This window comes from Erpetoichthys calabaricus, chromosome 11, assembly GCF_900747795.2.
Source record: "Erpetoichthys calabaricus chromosome 11, fErpCal1.3, whole genome shotgun sequence".
Classification (NCBI taxonomy): Eukaryota; Metazoa; Chordata; class Cladistia; order Polypteriformes; family Polypteridae; genus Erpetoichthys; species Erpetoichthys calabaricus.
The window spans coordinates 135,009,193-135,026,031 of record NC_041404.2 but is presented as its reverse complement, the minus strand read 5'-3'; the positions used below and the strand labels follow the sequence as shown (position 1 = coordinate 135,026,031).

The following is a 16,839-nucleotide window of genomic DNA, read 5'->3' as shown; positions in this document are numbered from 1 at the left end:
CCCACCTGTAAACCTTGAGGAGACCCTCTATATGTCAAATGGTTTTATTATCAGCGTGTTTAACATGAAAGCCCCCCTTTAGCAGAGTCCCAGCTGACCCCTTGGCCATCATGTCTGACGTCACCTGCTGACACAAATCGATCAAATCAGCTACAAGCTGCCCCTTCCTGTGACACTACAACCCCAACCCCAGTGTGGTCAGTCAAGTGGACACAAGTCTCCCGTCCTGACCCCCAACATCCACCACAGTCGCCATCCTCTGAGACCGGACATGTTAATCCCCCTCTAATTGGCCATCTTCATCTTCATCGTCGGGATGAGCAGTCGCCTCTCGTATCAGAAGAGCTCAGCTTTAAAGATGTTGTACTGCGCATCAGACGGGGGGCTGCTGGGCGAGTAGTGTGGCCTGCCCGGTGGGCAGATGCAGGAATAGCAAGTGGGGTCCGGGTTACACGGCCGGTAGTTTCCATGGGCTGGAGGGGGTGGGTTTAAATGTCCCCGTTCATAGTGAGGATGAATGGGTCGGGCAGAGTCCACGTTGGCGCCGTCATAACTGCCATCCGAGTCAGTGGCACCGTAGTGTGGGCAGTCTGAACTGGCTTGCTTTGGCCCAGGCTGTTGGTGAGGGGGGGCCAGGCTGGTTGGCGTATAGGGGGCATGGCCAGGGACCGGACTCTCCGTGCAAGGTGCTGGGTTCAGGGCTGCTGCTGGTGCCAACGCCGCTGCCAGCGTCTGAAGTGTGCGGAGGATCTGCTGCTGCACGCGAGTTTGCTGCGCCTGCTCCCTCTCTAGGCGGCCATGTTGTTCGGTCAGCAGGCGGACAGCACTGCCCAGTCTACGCACCTCGATATTCAAAGTCTCGAGTTTCTCGAACACCCTGCCGTCAGGATGGGGGCTCCCTCCGTTTGCTGGAAGAGTGGCCGTCGTGCCAGTCTGGCATCCGTGAGCTGGCCCAGAGGGCGCCGCACTGCCACTGCTACCGAGGGTCTGTGAAGCGATGTGCCTATGGGGGACGCCTGGCCCGCCGGAGGCCGCGTACGCTCCAGTGGGCGACACTAAGGCCCTCTGCTGCTGCTGCGAGTCCACTGGGCAGCACTCTGGTGGGCTCGGCTTCTGGCTGCCGCCGCTGCTTCTCAGAGTCGGGCCATTCGGAGCGCCAGCTGGTGACACCTTCATAGAAAACAACAACAGAAAGTCAACCAACCCAACGACAGAAGCGCCATCGCTACCACCCGACCTCCCCAGGGGCCACGCCAGCCTTGAAACATTAAGTCAGACACGAGCTTGGCACCCACCTCGGCTCAACACGCCCTCTGACTCGCCAAGTAGGCCGCCCTCTCATGGCAGGGCTCAATCGGCCATCATGGGCGGAAACCGTGAAACGGGCAAAGCCGAGTGACAATTCCACTTACGTCCATCAGAAAACGAACTACTGGAGTTCTGGTGGTCTCGGTATCGGCCACTGGCTGAGCGACTGACCAGCTGGAGTCGATTTGGAGCTCCTCAAAGAACGTCACCGCGAGCCCTCCGCCTCTTCGAATGACCGGACCACGTGGCTCCTTTACCATTTAATTATAAAACAGACAAAGCCAAGTAAAAAAAAAAAAAAAAAAAAGAGAAATAAAATAAAAAGCTTATTAACAGCTCGGACCGGGGGGGGGGGGGTGTTATGGGGGGGCAGTGAAGTCAAAAATAATGAAGTCACAAACGGGGCAGAAAGACGCAACTCCTGTGAGTCACATCAGGGGGACGAAAACCACAACGTCAACCGAGCCCCTCCGAGTGCCACTGGCCCACCACCCTGTCTCACTGCCATCATTCAGCTCCAAGTTCAGACTGTGTCCCCTGCCCATGTCCTCTCAGTCTGTGGCCTTGGCCAGCGCTGGTCTTGTGGCGCCTCTTTGGTTTTCCTGGACATGCGTGGTGACAACGTCAACCGAGCCCCTCCGAGTGCCACTGGCCCACCACCCTGTCTCACTGCCATCATTCAGCTCCAAGTTCAGACTGTGTCCCCTGCCCATGTCCTCTCAGTCTGTGGCCTTGGCCAGCGCTGGTCTTGTGGCGCCTCTTTGGTTTTCCTGGACATGCGTGGTGGGAAGGGACAGCCTCAGAAATTGCACGTGAAATATAAGACAAGAAAACGAACTCGGAGGGCAGACAAGACCCCTCATGTGTTCCAGGGGGAATGGGGGGAAAATGAAGACCCCCCCTCGCGTGTTTGGGGGGCCATGAAGACCCCCCCCGTCTCACATGTTATTGGGGGGGGAGGCCATGAAGACCCCCCCCTTTTGCGTGTTATGGTGGGGGAGGCCATGAAGACCCCCCTCTCGCATGTTATGGGGGGAGACCATGAAGGACCCCCCCGTAATGAGAGGGAGGCCCAGAGTTTCCCACTCACCCCACCGGAGGCCCCTAATCATGTTGGTGGGCTCAGGCCTGGTGAGGAGGACTACGGTGTGCGCTCATCAGAATATTCGGGCCACACTTGACCTTAAGAGATTAAAGCCCACCGTGTGAGAAGCGGCGTCAGCAGCGGCTACACTGGGCCCCTCACTTCTCATTTCTTCATTGTGATTAGAGGGGCATCTTAAAAATGTCAAATCCTGCAGCAAACTCCCACCCATACGCCGACGGTGGCTTGGAGGGGCTTCACGAGGACGGCTCTTTACCTTCATCTTGTGAAGGACGGCCTTCTCGACGAGTCTCCTGCGAGCCATCAGCGTGGCATTCCTGGGCGCCGGGGACTGAACTCGTCTGCAGCCGGGCATCACCAGCAGGGTCTTATGAAGTGCTGAAGGTACAGCAGGCCCATGGGTTGTGCCACACGTCACTCGCGGGCTTCCTTTTGTGGCTGAAACAAATAAAACAAATGCTGAAGTCATGAACCCAGTCAGAAAGCAAAGGCATGGCAGCCTGGCACCCTGCTAACTGTTATGTGGCACCAACACAGTCACCTGTGAAGTTGAACAAATGGACCAAGAGGAATCAGCTACACCAGGGGTCTCGAACTCCAGGCCTGCAGGTTTTCATTCCCACCCTTTCCCCAATCAGTTTTCACTGCTAATTCACTTCTTTCCTCCTTCCTTTTCATAGCCCCCCGTTTTTAAGGAGTCAGCCCCTTTTCTTTATTAAAATGGCAGCCGAACAGAAACGAGACGTGAGACGAGCCGACAGCTGAACTGGGGCTTCAGACTCCAGCCAGTCTCTTAATGAGGGGCTGATTCTTGCCGTTCATTACGCCCGTTATTTAATTCCATGGCTTGTTGCTGCCCTCGTTCTGCCACAGCAGGCGTTTCCAAAACGGTACATTTTGTGTTTTTTCCCCAAGACCACCGTTTTGTTGACCTGAGACCCTCACCTTTCTTTATGTTCAGATATTGTGTGGTGGGCACGGGTGGGCTGGTCATGTGGCGGCTCATTTCGTGTCTCACTATTGTTTGGCTGCTAATTAAAAAAGATGAAACAACAAAGGGGCCCGAGTCACGTTATTTAAAGTCACGGGTCACTAATGAAGAAGATTAGGTTGGTATGAAAACCTGCAGCGACTGCGGCCCACCAGGACCGGGGTCCAACAGCCGTGAGCTACACGAATAGAGACGAGTCTGAGGTGAAGGGCCGAGACTCTGCGGAGCACCAGACCTGCACTTATGGCTGCCGTCCAACCTCACAACATTGCGTTCCTGTGATGTGCACAAACCTGGGTTGGGGGTCTCGCTCTCACCGGCCCCTCCTTGTGATGAACTTCCTCTCCTCTGAAAACAAAAGCAGTCAGAGTTCTCCGAGAGAGACGTCACGTTCAGGATTTTGATTTCCTCTTCCTCGTTCCCAACATCACCACTTTGCCCTTTGGCGCCGTACCTGGTCATCTCGGGGCACCAGGCATTCCGGGCAGAGCCTGCTCTTCGGTTTGGTTTTTGATGGACTTGTCCAGTTGGCCTTTGCTGATCGGACCAACTAAAGCCGCTGCACTCCTCCATTTGGATTTTCTTCTCTTTCTTCAGGTAAAGGTAGATGGCCTGGGCCGACACCTTGACGTTGTCCAGTTCCAGAACGGCCTTGATCTTGCGGAAGCTCAGCCCGGCCCTCCGCAGCTCCACAATGCGCTTTTTTGCTGGCTCATCCAAGCGCCCCATGGGTGCAGCCAGCGCCTTTCCTTCACCTCCTCAGACTTCTTCTCATGATGTTCGGGGACCTTCTTTTTACTGGGCCTGCAAAATATCAACACAGAGAGAGCAGTTTAAACACGGCCGCTGTCAGGCTGTACACTCAAAGCACAGGCTTCGTTTCTTTGAATATTGTTAAACGGACCCTTCAAGACGCCTGTCCCGTGTGGTTTAGCTTCCCGAGTGTGAGGTCTGCTGATTTTCCCTGAATATCCATTTAACAATATTTTAGCAAAAAACAAGCCTATGTTTGGCACATTTTTAGTCAGCGATGGCGTGACGTGGATTACAACACGTGAGTTTCCATGTCCGTTGTTTCTGTGCGGGTTGTAATCGGTCTCGCCTCACCTCCGGCTGTCTGTCTGTCTGCCAGGTCCTGGGTACAACTTCACGTTATCTTGTGTACACACAACTACAGAATTACCTTTTCACATCGTTTGTCAAAGACAATCATAAGTGGGTTTTCTCGCCATTCTGCATGACCACAGGACATTCAGTTTTTTCCTCGGCCATCACTACAAACTAAATGGGGTAAATAACATAAAAAAAAGAAAAGAATCTCCACGTCTGGGCAGCCAGGTCCTTTAAGCTGGCACACTCAAGTGGATGGTTAGGTTAGGCATCGGATCTTTGAAAATATAACCACATGAAACGCAGCAAGTGTGGGATTTCTAGGACGGGACACCCACGTCCACTGTGCACGACAGCGCGCTGCTAAAATGGGACCAAAGCCGACGAGGGCGGGGGTGACAGCGACATCAAACCTCACCTGGCGGTCCGCTCGCTTCCACTTCACCACGCGGTGTGATGCTCTGAAGTTGGGCGGCTGCTGCTGCAGGTCTCTCCGCGCTGGCAACGCAGGAAGTCACCGCCACTTGACGCGTCTTTTAACATCCTGGCAGAGGTGATGTCCTTCCACGGGACAGTCACTAGTAAAAGATATGGAGGAGAATTAGAAAACGGACACGACTTTGGAGACCAACGAGCAAACTCACCGTCCACAGCACATTCGGTCACGCGTCTGCCCTTTGCCAGGCTGTACGTGTAGGGCGGCATTTCATTAAAGATACGCGACTCTGTTCCGCAGTCCACCGTCATTCGAGCTCAGAGCGACTGGGGGGCTTCAACTCCAGTCTGCAGCCTTTCACAAACCTGTCGGCCTGCCGCTACATAAGGACGGCGGCTGCTTCAGTACCGCGAGAGAAGTAAAGGCGTGACCTGTGCGAATTTAACACAATCGTCTTCTGACGTTTCTTACTCTTATACGTAAGTAAGTAAATAAATAAATAAGTATATATATACACACACACACACACACACACAGCGAGCTCACCTAAACATGAGCAGCTCCCACACGCACGCCGACCTCCTCAAGCTTCTGTTTACATTCGCTCGGCCGCGGAGAACTCTGGGATATGGGCAGTCCGACTAGGCCCGCCTCCGGTGGTTACCCAGCCCTTCGCTGATCACTCCGCCCTCGACCGAAACCATCCAGTGCGAGAGTTCTTCTTCTTCTTCTTCTTCTTCTTCTTCTTCTTCTTCTTCTTCTTCTTCTTCACAGATTGTCACAAAGTGTTCACGGCGCCTGCGTCAAACAGATCGGGACGCGCCGTAAAGAGTGCGATGATGTGGCGTCGTTAACAGTAAATTGCACAGCTCGGGCAGTCATTGTGCGCACGCGCGCGTGCATCAAGCGGGCCACGACTTTAGTTTTAAATGTGCAATTCCATTGACTCGCTGTTGTTTGTGTTTATTTGGAAGCACAGGACTGAATATAGTAAGAGTAACGCACTGTTAAAAGAGGGCGCTGACCAGAACATTCTTTATGTTTCTGACCTTCTAAATGAGCAGGGAAATCTCCACACTTTTGATGGTTTTGTAGATTCTTTAGAAGATTCCGTCACGGTGACAAAGCCCACCTGAGGTCTGGCACTTTATCCAGTTACACTCCAAGGCTTTTAATCAAAGTGTGGAGAAGAAACATAAGCATTACTGATTCAGAAAAAAACTAGACATGAACTTTGGCCCACAGCATCCCAAGAGCTCGTGTTAAGTGGAGCGCCTCGCAGCCCGACTCAGACCTGAGGGACGTGTGGCGAGTCTCATCAAGCTGCTTGTTCCCAGTGAAGTTTAGGAAGTCCATTTAAACTGCTGTCGTCCTGGTCAGAGACGGCGACGTCCACTTTGGGAGGACCCTCTCTCTGCTTTGAGCTGTGAGTATTGATCTCCTATTGTGTCATGGCGGTGCTGCTGCTCGCGGACTCCTGTGTCGACACTCAAATTCACAAAGCCCCGCAGAGCACCCTTCATGGCTGCCAGGCCAGCACAGCTGTTTGCTAACGGGATTGTCTCAACTCTTAGCTGTCTCTTTTTCTTTCTTTTTTTTTTATGTACCCCCAGCCTAAATCCAATTGTCCCTTCCAGTAATTGGCTGTGTCACAAAAAAAGGTTTGGGGCAGCCACTCGTATTTTACACTCTGGCTGCAGATAAGTCCATTTTTCAAGGGGTCTTCACTTCTGCGAGTCCAAAACAGAACTGAATGGCTGCCATAAGACAAGTGGAGGAGGTAACGTCATCGGTGGGATTTCCCGAGAATGGTGTGTAAGTGATTGAGAGTGACAATCAGTGCATCTCGCCACCTGCTGGTCAGCCATGGAATTCCTGTTATTCAGGCCCTTTAGTCGTCTCCTAATCAGACGTGTGTGACAGCCGTTAATGTGTGTTGTGGAATTTGTATAAATGTGAAGAAAGGCTTTGATTGTCTTCTTCTTCTTTTGTTTAATGGAAAATCAACTTAAGGGGCTTTACTGCCACCCACTGGACTGGAGTGCGAAGTAAAAAGGGAAAGAAAGAAAAAAAAAAAGAAGGCCGATGGCGACAAACCGCTGAGATCTCCAAGGAAATGTCTTCACATGACAGAGCTGCACACCTCCGTTCACCTAACCCTGTCCTAATGTCACCTCACCTGTGCCTGTGGATTTCAAGTTCTGACCCTGTGCTCGTTCAGGTGCCACCGCGATTCCCCAGACCCCCAAAAACAAATAATGGAAGTTTAATTTATCAGAGTCCTCCAGACGTAACACAAGCGCAGACACTCTTTCTCTCTCTCACTCTCTCTCACTGTCTTCCTCTTCCTCTTTTTCTCTCTTTCTCTTTCTCTCACCACCGCACTGCCCTCCTCCAGTCGAGTGTCGCTCAACGTCCTCCCAGCTCTGGATAACGGAGTGCGCTCCCTTCTTGGGGTACGTCCGGTGCCAGGACGTTTGCCCGGTGGAAGTACTTTCAGGTCACACAAACTCCCATATATTGGGACTATAGGTGGGGGTCCTTCATCCAGGTTGAGATGCCAGTAAGACATGCCAAGGCTCTAGCTGGCACCATTGGGTACAGCTGGGCATCATCAGCATGGCACTGATAAGAGAAGACATGGGATTGGAAGATGGAGCCCAGCGAGGTGGCATACAGCCAGAAGAGTAGAGGACCCAGCACCAGTCCTTGGGGTGCCCCCTTGACAGGATATGCCCAAGAGGCCCCTCATCTGTCCCTGCGCTCGGTGTGAGTGGTCTTGTTGCCGTTCTCGATGGACCGTCGTCTGGCCCACTCTGTCCCTTCTGCTCGCTGTCGCTCCCTCCACATTGTCAGAGGTCCAAATTGCGGCCTCCATGACAGTCAGACAGCTGTGCCCACCAAAGCCTGTGGATGTCCATTGAGGCAAACCTCGTTTAGCAGACGCATGGCCGTTGGCATGAAGGGGGATTTGCTTTGCATCCTCAGACCCCCAAACCCATCATCAGATGGCAGCAGCTGACCTCTGCCTGAGAGGACTTGGGTTTGACTTGTGGGCTCTCGATCCTTGACGTTTAATTTTGCACTGGCTCAATGTGCCACAGAGACGGGCATGTGGCCTCATTGGCACACAGAGGAGCGGGCACTTAAGGGTTAGGGTCTGCTCTGAAATGTTAAGGGGCTACAGGGACAGAGAGAGAGAGTCTGCCCGGGGACAGCAGGACAACGCTCCTCCCTCAGCTCAGCCTTCTGTGGACAAGCTACACTCAGGAGAACCTGCACGGAGTGCCAAGTACCAGGGTCCCGATGCCTACTGTCTGCCCCACTTCAGTCCACTCCTCCGTTCTTTAGCACTTCATGGTGATGGAGCCAACCCGGGCTGGGATGCCCCGCTCCTTTCAAATGGACTTGGCACTTCCACTTCTCTCCTCAATGGATGGCACTTTAGCCCCCTCACTGTCTGCACACAGTTTGCATGTTCTCCCCGCGTCCCCCCAAGATGCACATGCTCTGCTTATGGGTCTCCACTGAGGACGGCGCTGCCACTCCGGTGGTCTCCTATCCCTCTCTTGTTGTTGTTTTTGATGGCACACCTTCTTTTTATTTTGCCTGACTGCTTTTTTCTTCCTTCTCTTGATGCCCATTGTGGCTTTCCTTGGCAGAGGCTGGCCTGCCCAGATGGAGTTTGGACATACGCCCACCATGTATTCCTGTGCATATTTATGTATGTATGTATGTATTGTGGCCACTAGGGGGCATCATTGAGCACAATTGCTCTAACTACAGTCCCGGGTTCAAATGAAGATTTTATTGAAGGAAATACCTGCCAGCAGGCTCCTCCACGGACGTCACACAACCACAGTGTCCCTCTAGTCCTCTTTCTTCACTCGTCCGTTTCTCTTCACCTCCTCCAGTCTTCCCAGACCAGCATGGCGACTCCCCCGAGCCGAGTGGAGTGGAGTGCCACACCTGAAAGTGCTTCTGGAACCAGGAAGAACACGACATGCAGGAAGCACGTCCAGGTCAGGTGAAACTGCCAAAGAGTAAGGGGGTCCTCTCCTGGCAGTGCCCTCTGGTGGCACCTGAGGAACAGAACAGGGTGCCATGCCAGAGCAGCACTGCCACCTAAGAAACGTCTGTGCAGGGGGCAGTGCCCACCCAGTTAGGCAAGGGGCCATCATGCAGGGGGCAGTTCCCACACAGTTAGGCAAGGGGGTACCATGCAACCCTGGCAAGATACCTGTCCATCCATTACAGTAAATGTGTATGTGGTGGGGTGTATGTACTGTTTAAATATGATGCATTCTATTGCTCTGATTATGCTTGCCCTTTTTTTCTTATTTTATGCCAGTGGCGACGGGTCGCGTGTTCATTAGCAACGTACTCTGTGCACAAGAAGACAATAATGACCCTGCCATTTTTGTACAATTTGCATTGCTTATAAATAAAAATGAACTAAATAAGATTAAAGTGACTTGGATTTAAACACGTGAATTTTAAGACTGTTATATGACCCTCGCGGCGTAAAGTTGATTTGGTTTTAACTTTTTTTAAGACTTCAAGCTGGAAGAAGTCAAAAATCGCTTGTACCTTCCCGGAGTTGCCGTTAGGTGGCGATATTGGAAACTCTCGCAACTCTTACTTTATCCGCCGTCTCCCGCGGTCCCGGCTTGCCCTGCGTCATCATTTGGCGCCCGAGAACGAGCCGTTTGACGAAGATGTGAGTTTTCTTGGACTCTTGATGTTAATCTGTTGCCATCCGCGTTTGTTCTCCGGTGAAAACGGCATTAGGAAGATTTTATAGCAAAAGTTGGGCGCCTGGGTTGTGTGGGGTGTGGAATTTGACGACTTTTACAGCGTTTCGCTGTGGGCTTCGTCTCCGTAGCTTCCGTTGAATGAAAACAACAATGGCGGTGCAGGGCTGCGCGGGTCTCGGGCGCCCTCCGGCCGAGTAGTCTGAGAACTTGGCTCCCCACGAAGCGAATTCAGTCTGCTGTAGTTGTCTCAAACGTGCGATTATTTTGCCGCTTTCGGACGGTTTTGCCTGAGTTCTAGGAAGCGCTTTACGTGTTGTGTTCCAAACTTCATACACAGGTTTAGCCGACCTTAGCGCTCGTTCGTTCGTCCTTCCTTCCGTCCGCCTGTCTGTCCGTATGTTTGTTTGGCTCTTTTTTCCGGAGCACTTTGCTCCTCGGCGGGTTACATTTTGGGTCGTTTGTGAAGTTTGTTTGAGGGGATGGGCGTGACATTATTGTGACGACTGCGTCTCCTCCACGATCGCGCGTTTCTTTCTTAGGATGAAGAGGCTGCATTGCTTGTTTACGTTTCTGCAGGGCTTCACCTGTCGAAATTCAGAAGTTTAAACTGCGTATTCAGAGTCAAAACTTTAGGTTCGTATGGGCTTATGTGGCAGGCGACTTACACAGAATGTGAGCGATACGATTGTCCGTTTGTCCCATTGGGCGCAGGCAGGGGTCAGTAGTGGGATTTGAACTCCGAGCCTTGTGGTGTGAAGGCCAAAGCCTGAACCAGTACGCCACACTGTGCGGTATGAAGTCGCATTCTGAGGTCTGCATTTGTCACCTAGAAGTTTGTGCCGGGAATGCGAGTACCAAGTAAAACTGTTGGGTCCTCCATGAACAAGAAAGCTGTAAGGGCTGGACGTGAAGACCCTGAGGAAGTTAAAATTGTGAGAGGAGCGGATTACAGCGCTTACCGGCCTCTGGTGTAGGCTTGTTGTCAGATGACTTGAACTGCTCAGTTCTTTATTAACGGGTTTGCTTATCTGTGCCGTAATGTACTAGTGGAGCGGTACAACGAGAGGCTCATCCATATGCCCACCCAGTGGCTCTGCTGGGTTGGCGTGTGCCCTGGAGTCTGTGTGGGTAGCTGCGGACTTGCTAATCGGCTGGTGTGCTTACTAAAGGGCACTGACCTTCCAGATGTTGGCGTCCCTTGGGCAGACCATATCCATCAAGTCTGTTTCTTCTGTACTTGGTTAGGAAAACCATAGGAACACATTAGACGTGTAAGAGAACTTTCCTTCCTGCAGACGTGTGTTCACGGTTGAATATGTTTTTTGTCAGTGCTCAAGTCTTGTTAATAAGTTGAATGTCTGGGTTGAATATTTTGAAAATTGTTTGTTTACATCACTTCAGGGCTCCTTCACCTACCAAAAGAAAGGACCGCACTGAAGATAAAGGCAAAGAGAGAGGGAAGGACAAAGCTGCAGTAAAAGAAGGTGCTGAGAAGGACCGCGGCAGAGAGAAGGCCCGCAAGCGACGAAGCGCATCGTCTGGGAGCAGCAGCAGCAGGTGTGCCGTCCGTCCTGCTTGACCTAATGGGATGTCTGCAGAGGCCCCCCATTGTCAAGCTGTCGTGTTTTCAGAGTTTTGTCCAGCCATTTAGTAAGTCCGTGTGTGTTTGAATATGTTGACCAGAAGTGAGTAATTCTTCCATGCTTTATTTCCTGCAGATCACGATCCAGTTCCAGTTCTAGTTCTGGATCAAGTTCCAGCTCGGGGTCTTCCAGTGGTTCCAGCTCCTCGTCCGCATCGAGCCGCTCTGGCTCCTCCAGCAGTTCTCGGAGTTCCTCTAGCAGCAGCTCCTCAGGATCACCAAGTCCCAGTCGCCGACGCCATGATAACCGCCGTCGCTCCCGCTCCAAGTATGCATTCTTAATAAAACAAACATCCGAGCAGTAGTGAGAAGAGCAGGCCTGACAAGCCCCTCGCCCATTCTGTTGTCCCAAATAGCATCAGGTCGATATTTGAAGGTCCCTGAAGTGCGACTCGCCACCACACTGTGTGGTCACCTGTTCATTGCTCATAGAAACACTTACTTTTGTGTGAAATGTGCATGTAACATGTTTTGAATCGAGTGCAGCTTATGGAAGGAGCAGCTGGGATCTCCTGTAGCTGCACTCTTGGTTTTCAGGTCTGTCGGTCAATCGACTTACCCTGCGTTTAGCAGACCAGGGTGGTGGGAGAGTCGATCACTTTGGGGAGTCCCAAGTCAAATGATGGGCCTGTGCCCTTTGTGTGACAACATTCAGCTTACGTAGTGTGCACTGTAAGTTATGTAAGGAGAGGCGGTGTGCTTGTCGTGTTGAAGGCTGGCACTGCTGTTGCCACATTGAACATTTATTTATCGGGCCCTTGTTGCTTTTTTTTTTATTTTAAATTAATTGAACTAGAGACAACTGGGAAATCGTCAGAAAACTCCATTAAACTTCTCTTTTTGCAATTGTCCCAGCTTTGCCCAGAGTTAAATGTTTTTAAGGGATAATTATATGTGAACTTTGAATCATTTTGCAGGTCAAAATCTTTGAAAAGAGATGACAAGGAAAGGAAGAGACGGAGTCCGAGCCCCAAGCCCACAAAAGTTCACATTGGCAGACTTACAAGGAATGTCACCAAGGTAGGCATTGCAGGCCATTTTGAGTCCTCCTTCATTGAAATGCGGCACATTTTTGGATGTCATTGTCACACTTTTATGGTTTGAGCTGTTGCTGTGAAATGTATAGATAGATACTTTATTAATCCCAAGGGGAAATTCACATATTCCAGCAGATGATGATGGCTTGTGGTGCCCATTGTAGATAAAGACTTGCTTGTTAATTCTCATGTTTAGAAAGGTCTCTTTATGAGTTTAACTGTTACTGTCTGGAGTTATTGTAACCTGCTGCCCACCGCCGCTGTCGCGTGTTTCCTTTTCCACATCTGGATATTTGATTGTGTTCTTGATATATAAGCTCTCTGTGGGATTGTATTTAAATGACCAGCCATTTTTATTTCTTAAGAGAAGTAATTGATATTTGAGTGTCGAGTTTTTAAAATATTGAACTGAGATGCCACACTCCTCTTCATGCGATTCCAGGATCACATTATGGAAATCTTTGCTACGTATGGAAAGATCAAGATGATTGACATGCCAGTGGACAGACTTCACCCACACCTGCCAAAAGGCTACGCTTACGTCGAGTTTGAAAACGCAGACGAGGCCGAGAAGGCGCTGAAGCACATGGATGGAGGTAGGACTGGCGTCTAGAGGAGCGAGGCTGATTATGGCTAGCGGGTCAACACCTGGTGATGAGTTTTTGCCCAACTCCAATCCTATCCTTTTTTTTTTATTCGCCTCCTTTAGTAAAACATTGCATTCTCCTTAAATTTTCCAAGTTTGGAGGAGTCTACTTTAAATAAGCAGCACTGTAACTTAATAAGCTAATGAGCACAACTTGAAGGTAGTGGAGTTGAATTGGTCTGACATGTTTAGTCTCTTATCGACTGACGCATGCTGAACATTTGTAAAGTGTCCGCACCTCTATTAAAGACGCGGACGTCTCTCGATCCGACTTTTATGATGGTTTTCAGAAAACTAAAGCAGACTCGACTGATTTTTCTTACATTTCCAGGTCAGATTGACGGTCAGGAGATCACAGCAACAGCAGTATTGGCACCAAGGCCTTGGCCGGCTCCACGCAGAATGACTCCACCCCGCAGAATGCCACCTCCACCGCTTATGTGGCGCCGTACTCCGCCTCGCATGAGAAGGAGGTTGGTGTTTGTTATTTCTGACCTTTTTTTTTTTTTTAATATATATATTTGTAGAAGTGGATGATAATGTAAATGTGAACAATGCAGCGTTCACCACCTCCCATCAGTCAGTTATTTGTAGGCAGAATGAACACGACAGGCAAGCCAAACCCTCCAAGTGCAGACCTCCGCACTCTCAGCACTGCACTCTCGTCCCTGAATTACAATTGTGACATAGAAATGTCACTCTGAGTTATTATTCTAAGTGGATCACAATAGTAAAGTCAGTAGTATTAGGGTGTTGTACCATGTTAGTCATTATGAGTGTAGAGAAAAGCCAAGCAAAATGACCCCTTTAACTGGCTAACTAAAAAGATTCCAATATGCAGACTTTCGAGGCGACTCAGCCCCCTGATCACATCTCACCTGAAGAAGGGGCCTGAGTCGCCATGAAAGTCTGCATATTGGAATCTTTTTAGTTAGCCAGTTAAAGGGGTCATTTTGCTTGGCTTTTCTCTACAATAGTAAAGTCCGTATTGTCTGATAAGATTGAATGTGCCCATTGCTGACAGTCGAGCTGGCAGGGCAGGAACCTTGTGAGCAGCTTTAATTGCGCCGTTCAGAGTGGCGCACTTTGTCTGTTCCTCTTACGTACAAAACCCTCAAGTGGAGATTTGCTGCTCTGCTCGATGTTTCTTGGTTACCTCGTGCCCCTTTGTAAGGACGCATTTCAAAGTGACGCACATGGCTTGCGTGACGAGTGTCCCCTTTATATCTTGTTTTTATCTCCATTTGCTCAAGTCCTTCCACCTTGTGGTGTTGGCTGCTAAACAGCCAGTCCCTGATACTCGACTGCACCGCTTCATTCTCTCTGATGCTCCTCACTCATCTGTATTAATATGGAGAGCGGGCAGGAGTGTACGAGACAGAGGTGCCCTCATGAGTGGGCCGGGTGCTGCTCTCTACGTCACACAGCTTGAGCCTTTCGTTAGACTGGCAGTCTGACGTAAGAACACATGTCGTCAAACTGTTAGCTGTTGTACATTTGAGATTGGCACCAGCGGACCCACTTGGTGCAGAGCTTGCAGTTTGACAGGTAGGCCCATGGAGGAGAGACAGGAGAGAAGATGACGTGACGTTCACCTGGTATTGGCCAGTTTTGAAGATGTGTGACACTGAGGGTCTCAGATTTGTTGCTGGTGTTTGTGGACTGACACTCAAGCACCAACAGCTCCTTCTGGTTAGGACACATTAAGGCTGTCAGTCACTCCCAGTTACACAACAAGGACTTGGCAGGCTCCTGATGCCCAATCTGACATGGCAGGCTTTCCACAGAATGGACATTTGCACAGGCAGCTAAAGTGGGCATTGCTGGTGTGAGTAAGGCTGGCAACAGCAGTTAACGAGCTTAAAAAGGAAAACCCTGACATGTCATTTTATTCATCGTCAGTATTGAAAGTGGCAGCCAGCTGTGGTTTGCTTGGTGCGTCTTTTGTTTAAAAGTTCCAGCAAGTTGGGCACCAGAGGTTCAAGTGAAGATGAGGTCAGGAGTCGGGTGGTCCTTGTAGGCTGCAGGGGGGGGCTTATGTCAAAAATGGTCCTGTGCCACCCTTCAGTTAGTACAGTTGGAAGAGTGGAGTAGAAAAAAACGGCCACCATAATGCCTTACAGAAACAGCAGCCTGTCTGTCTGCCCGCCAGTGACGATGCCAGCTAACTAATCCAAATTTGGAACATCCTGCCTGGAAACAACAGCCCAAGCAAGTCGGCGGCAGGTGAAGCGCGCCCTCGCTGCCATCTGTCAGCCTGTCTGTTTTGGTCCTGATCTGAGAGCCCTAGGGCCCCGTTACACCCCCTGAGCATTATGGGACGATGGTGTTGTTCTGAAACTTTTGTAATAATGAAGTCTGTTTATGGAGGTGGTAGTTGAAGTTGACGTTGCTTTAAGCGGCTCCTCTCTTGTCCTTTTCCAGGTCCCGCTCCCCACGGCGAAGGTCTCCGGTACGTCGACGCTCTCGTTCTCGGTCACCTGGCCGCCGTCGCCACCGCAGCCGTTCCAGTTCCAACTCGTCCCGCTAGAGCGGCCCGTCCTCCAGTGGGGGTTCCTTAGTTTTTAGTTTGGGACAGAAGTGAGCGGGTGTGGAGCGTGGAGCCGTGTTCACCTGCGCCTTTCAAGATGAGCAGCAGCATCCCTTGGAGCAGAATATTGACAGTGCTCTCCGGTGCTCAGACTTTGGGGGGTGGGGTGGGGGGGGGTGGGGGGGGGGGGGGGGGGGGCAGCGGTGTTCATTTCTAAAATTGTTTCCATGTTAGAGGCCACCTTACCCTTGTGCTGTACTCCTGTTGCCTTGTGTTGTATTTTATTTATATTTTTGTACACACTTTTATGAGGAAGGCTCCCGTTCTTCATCGTGCCTCCAATCATGTGAGCCTCTTGATGGGCGCGCGAGGAGATGCCAGGCGGCCCGTTGATGCTTTGCTCATTTTGTGCTGTGACTTTTGAGAGCTCATCTCTCATGTCGGTTTGTTTTGCAGGTTTCTTGTAAATGACTTGTTTCATTAAAGTTCTCTACCAGGCTCGTCTTATGGCCACCTTAGTCCTTAAACTGGCGCTAGCAGCCTGCCCAGGAGCTGAGAATTCACGTGGTGTGTGGGGTGCGCTGACAGCGATGTAAAGACCGTTGGCCAGTTGGAGAGCGGAGTGTGCCGCCTCGCTCCGTGTCTTCATGCCATCTTTGGTGACAGGAGGAGATGTGACTTGTGATTGGCCAGCAGGAGCTCTCGTGTCCTCACCTTTATGAAAAGGAATTTTTAATTCTCCAAAACCGCAAGACAACCGCAGAGGTGACAGCAAAGGTGACCCGCTGTGAGGCTGCCTGGTCACTCTGACAAACCCTTCAGGGAGACTTCATCATGGGGGGGGGCAGCACCATTTGTGGTGGTCTCGTGTTTAGTTTGCTCCACAACAGAAGAATCTGCCATTCAAGAGCTCAATGATGAGCCAGCGCATGGGCAGGGGAGGCGGGTACCCTGAAATGACACCTGCACTGTGACAGTGGTGTGCCAGAGTTTAGAGAAGGACCCCCGTGGTGGTCTGCTGCTGTGGTGTCAGACGTTCGTTTCTTGGGTGCTCTGAAGTAGAATAACGAGCAGGTCAGACGTTTGAGTCTTTGAAGGACAATCATGTGAAGTTCATGCACAGCGTTGGCATGACCCACTATGTATCGAGACCCCTGCAATTCACCCGGGCAATCAACTTATGGGCCCAATCCTGACTGATGGCCGCTGCCCATTCTTGCAGTCGATGCTTGGAGTTTGTCACAATTGGTGGGTTTGTGTTTGTCCCCCCGCCTTCT

At 51.0% G+C, this 16,839-nt stretch overlaps 2 protein-coding genes across 5 annotated transcripts; one reads left to right on the top strand and one right to left on the bottom strand.

Moving 5' to 3' along the window:
• Positions 1–58: 58 nt before the first annotated feature.
• LOC114660942 (uncharacterized) lies at positions 59–5,556 on the bottom strand. 3 transcript variants are annotated; one of them, XM_028813971.2, is made up of 6 exons: positions 5,497–5,556; positions 4,933–5,092; positions 3,698–4,208; positions 2,670–2,851; positions 1,413–1,559; positions 59–1,170 (listed from the first exon to the last, which is right to left on the bottom strand). In XM_028813971.2, exons 3-6 carry the CDS (start codon positions 4,131–4,133, stop codon positions 337–339), a joined length of 1,599 nt encoding a protein of 532 aa, XP_028669804.1. In that variant the 5' UTR covers positions 4,134–4,208; positions 4,933–5,092; positions 5,497–5,556; the 3' UTR covers positions 59–336. The 3 variants fall into 3 exon arrangements, with proteins under 3 accessions (XP_028669804.1, XP_051789974.1, XP_028669806.1); XM_051934014.1 differs by having other exon boundaries at positions 4,933–5,549; XM_028813973.2 differs by lacking the exon at positions 1,413–1,559 and having other exon boundaries at positions 4,933–5,549.
• Positions 5,557–9,578: 4,022 nt separating this feature from the next.
• On the top strand, positions 9,579–15,732 carry LOC114660946 (RNA-binding protein with serine-rich domain 1). 2 transcript variants are annotated; one of them, XM_028813976.2, is made up of 7 exons: positions 9,579–9,670; positions 11,109–11,264; positions 11,426–11,617; positions 12,267–12,369; positions 12,829–12,982; positions 13,364–13,505; positions 15,457–15,729. In XM_028813976.2, coding segments are annotated over exons 1-7 (855 nt in total). In that variant the 5' UTR covers positions 9,579–9,668; the 3' UTR covers positions 15,563–15,729. The 2 variants fall into 2 exon arrangements, with proteins under 2 accessions (XP_028669809.1, XP_051789529.1); XM_051933569.1 differs by having other exon boundaries at positions 9,581–9,670; positions 13,364–13,511; positions 15,457–15,732.
• Positions 15,733–16,839: the final 1,107 nt, after the last annotated feature.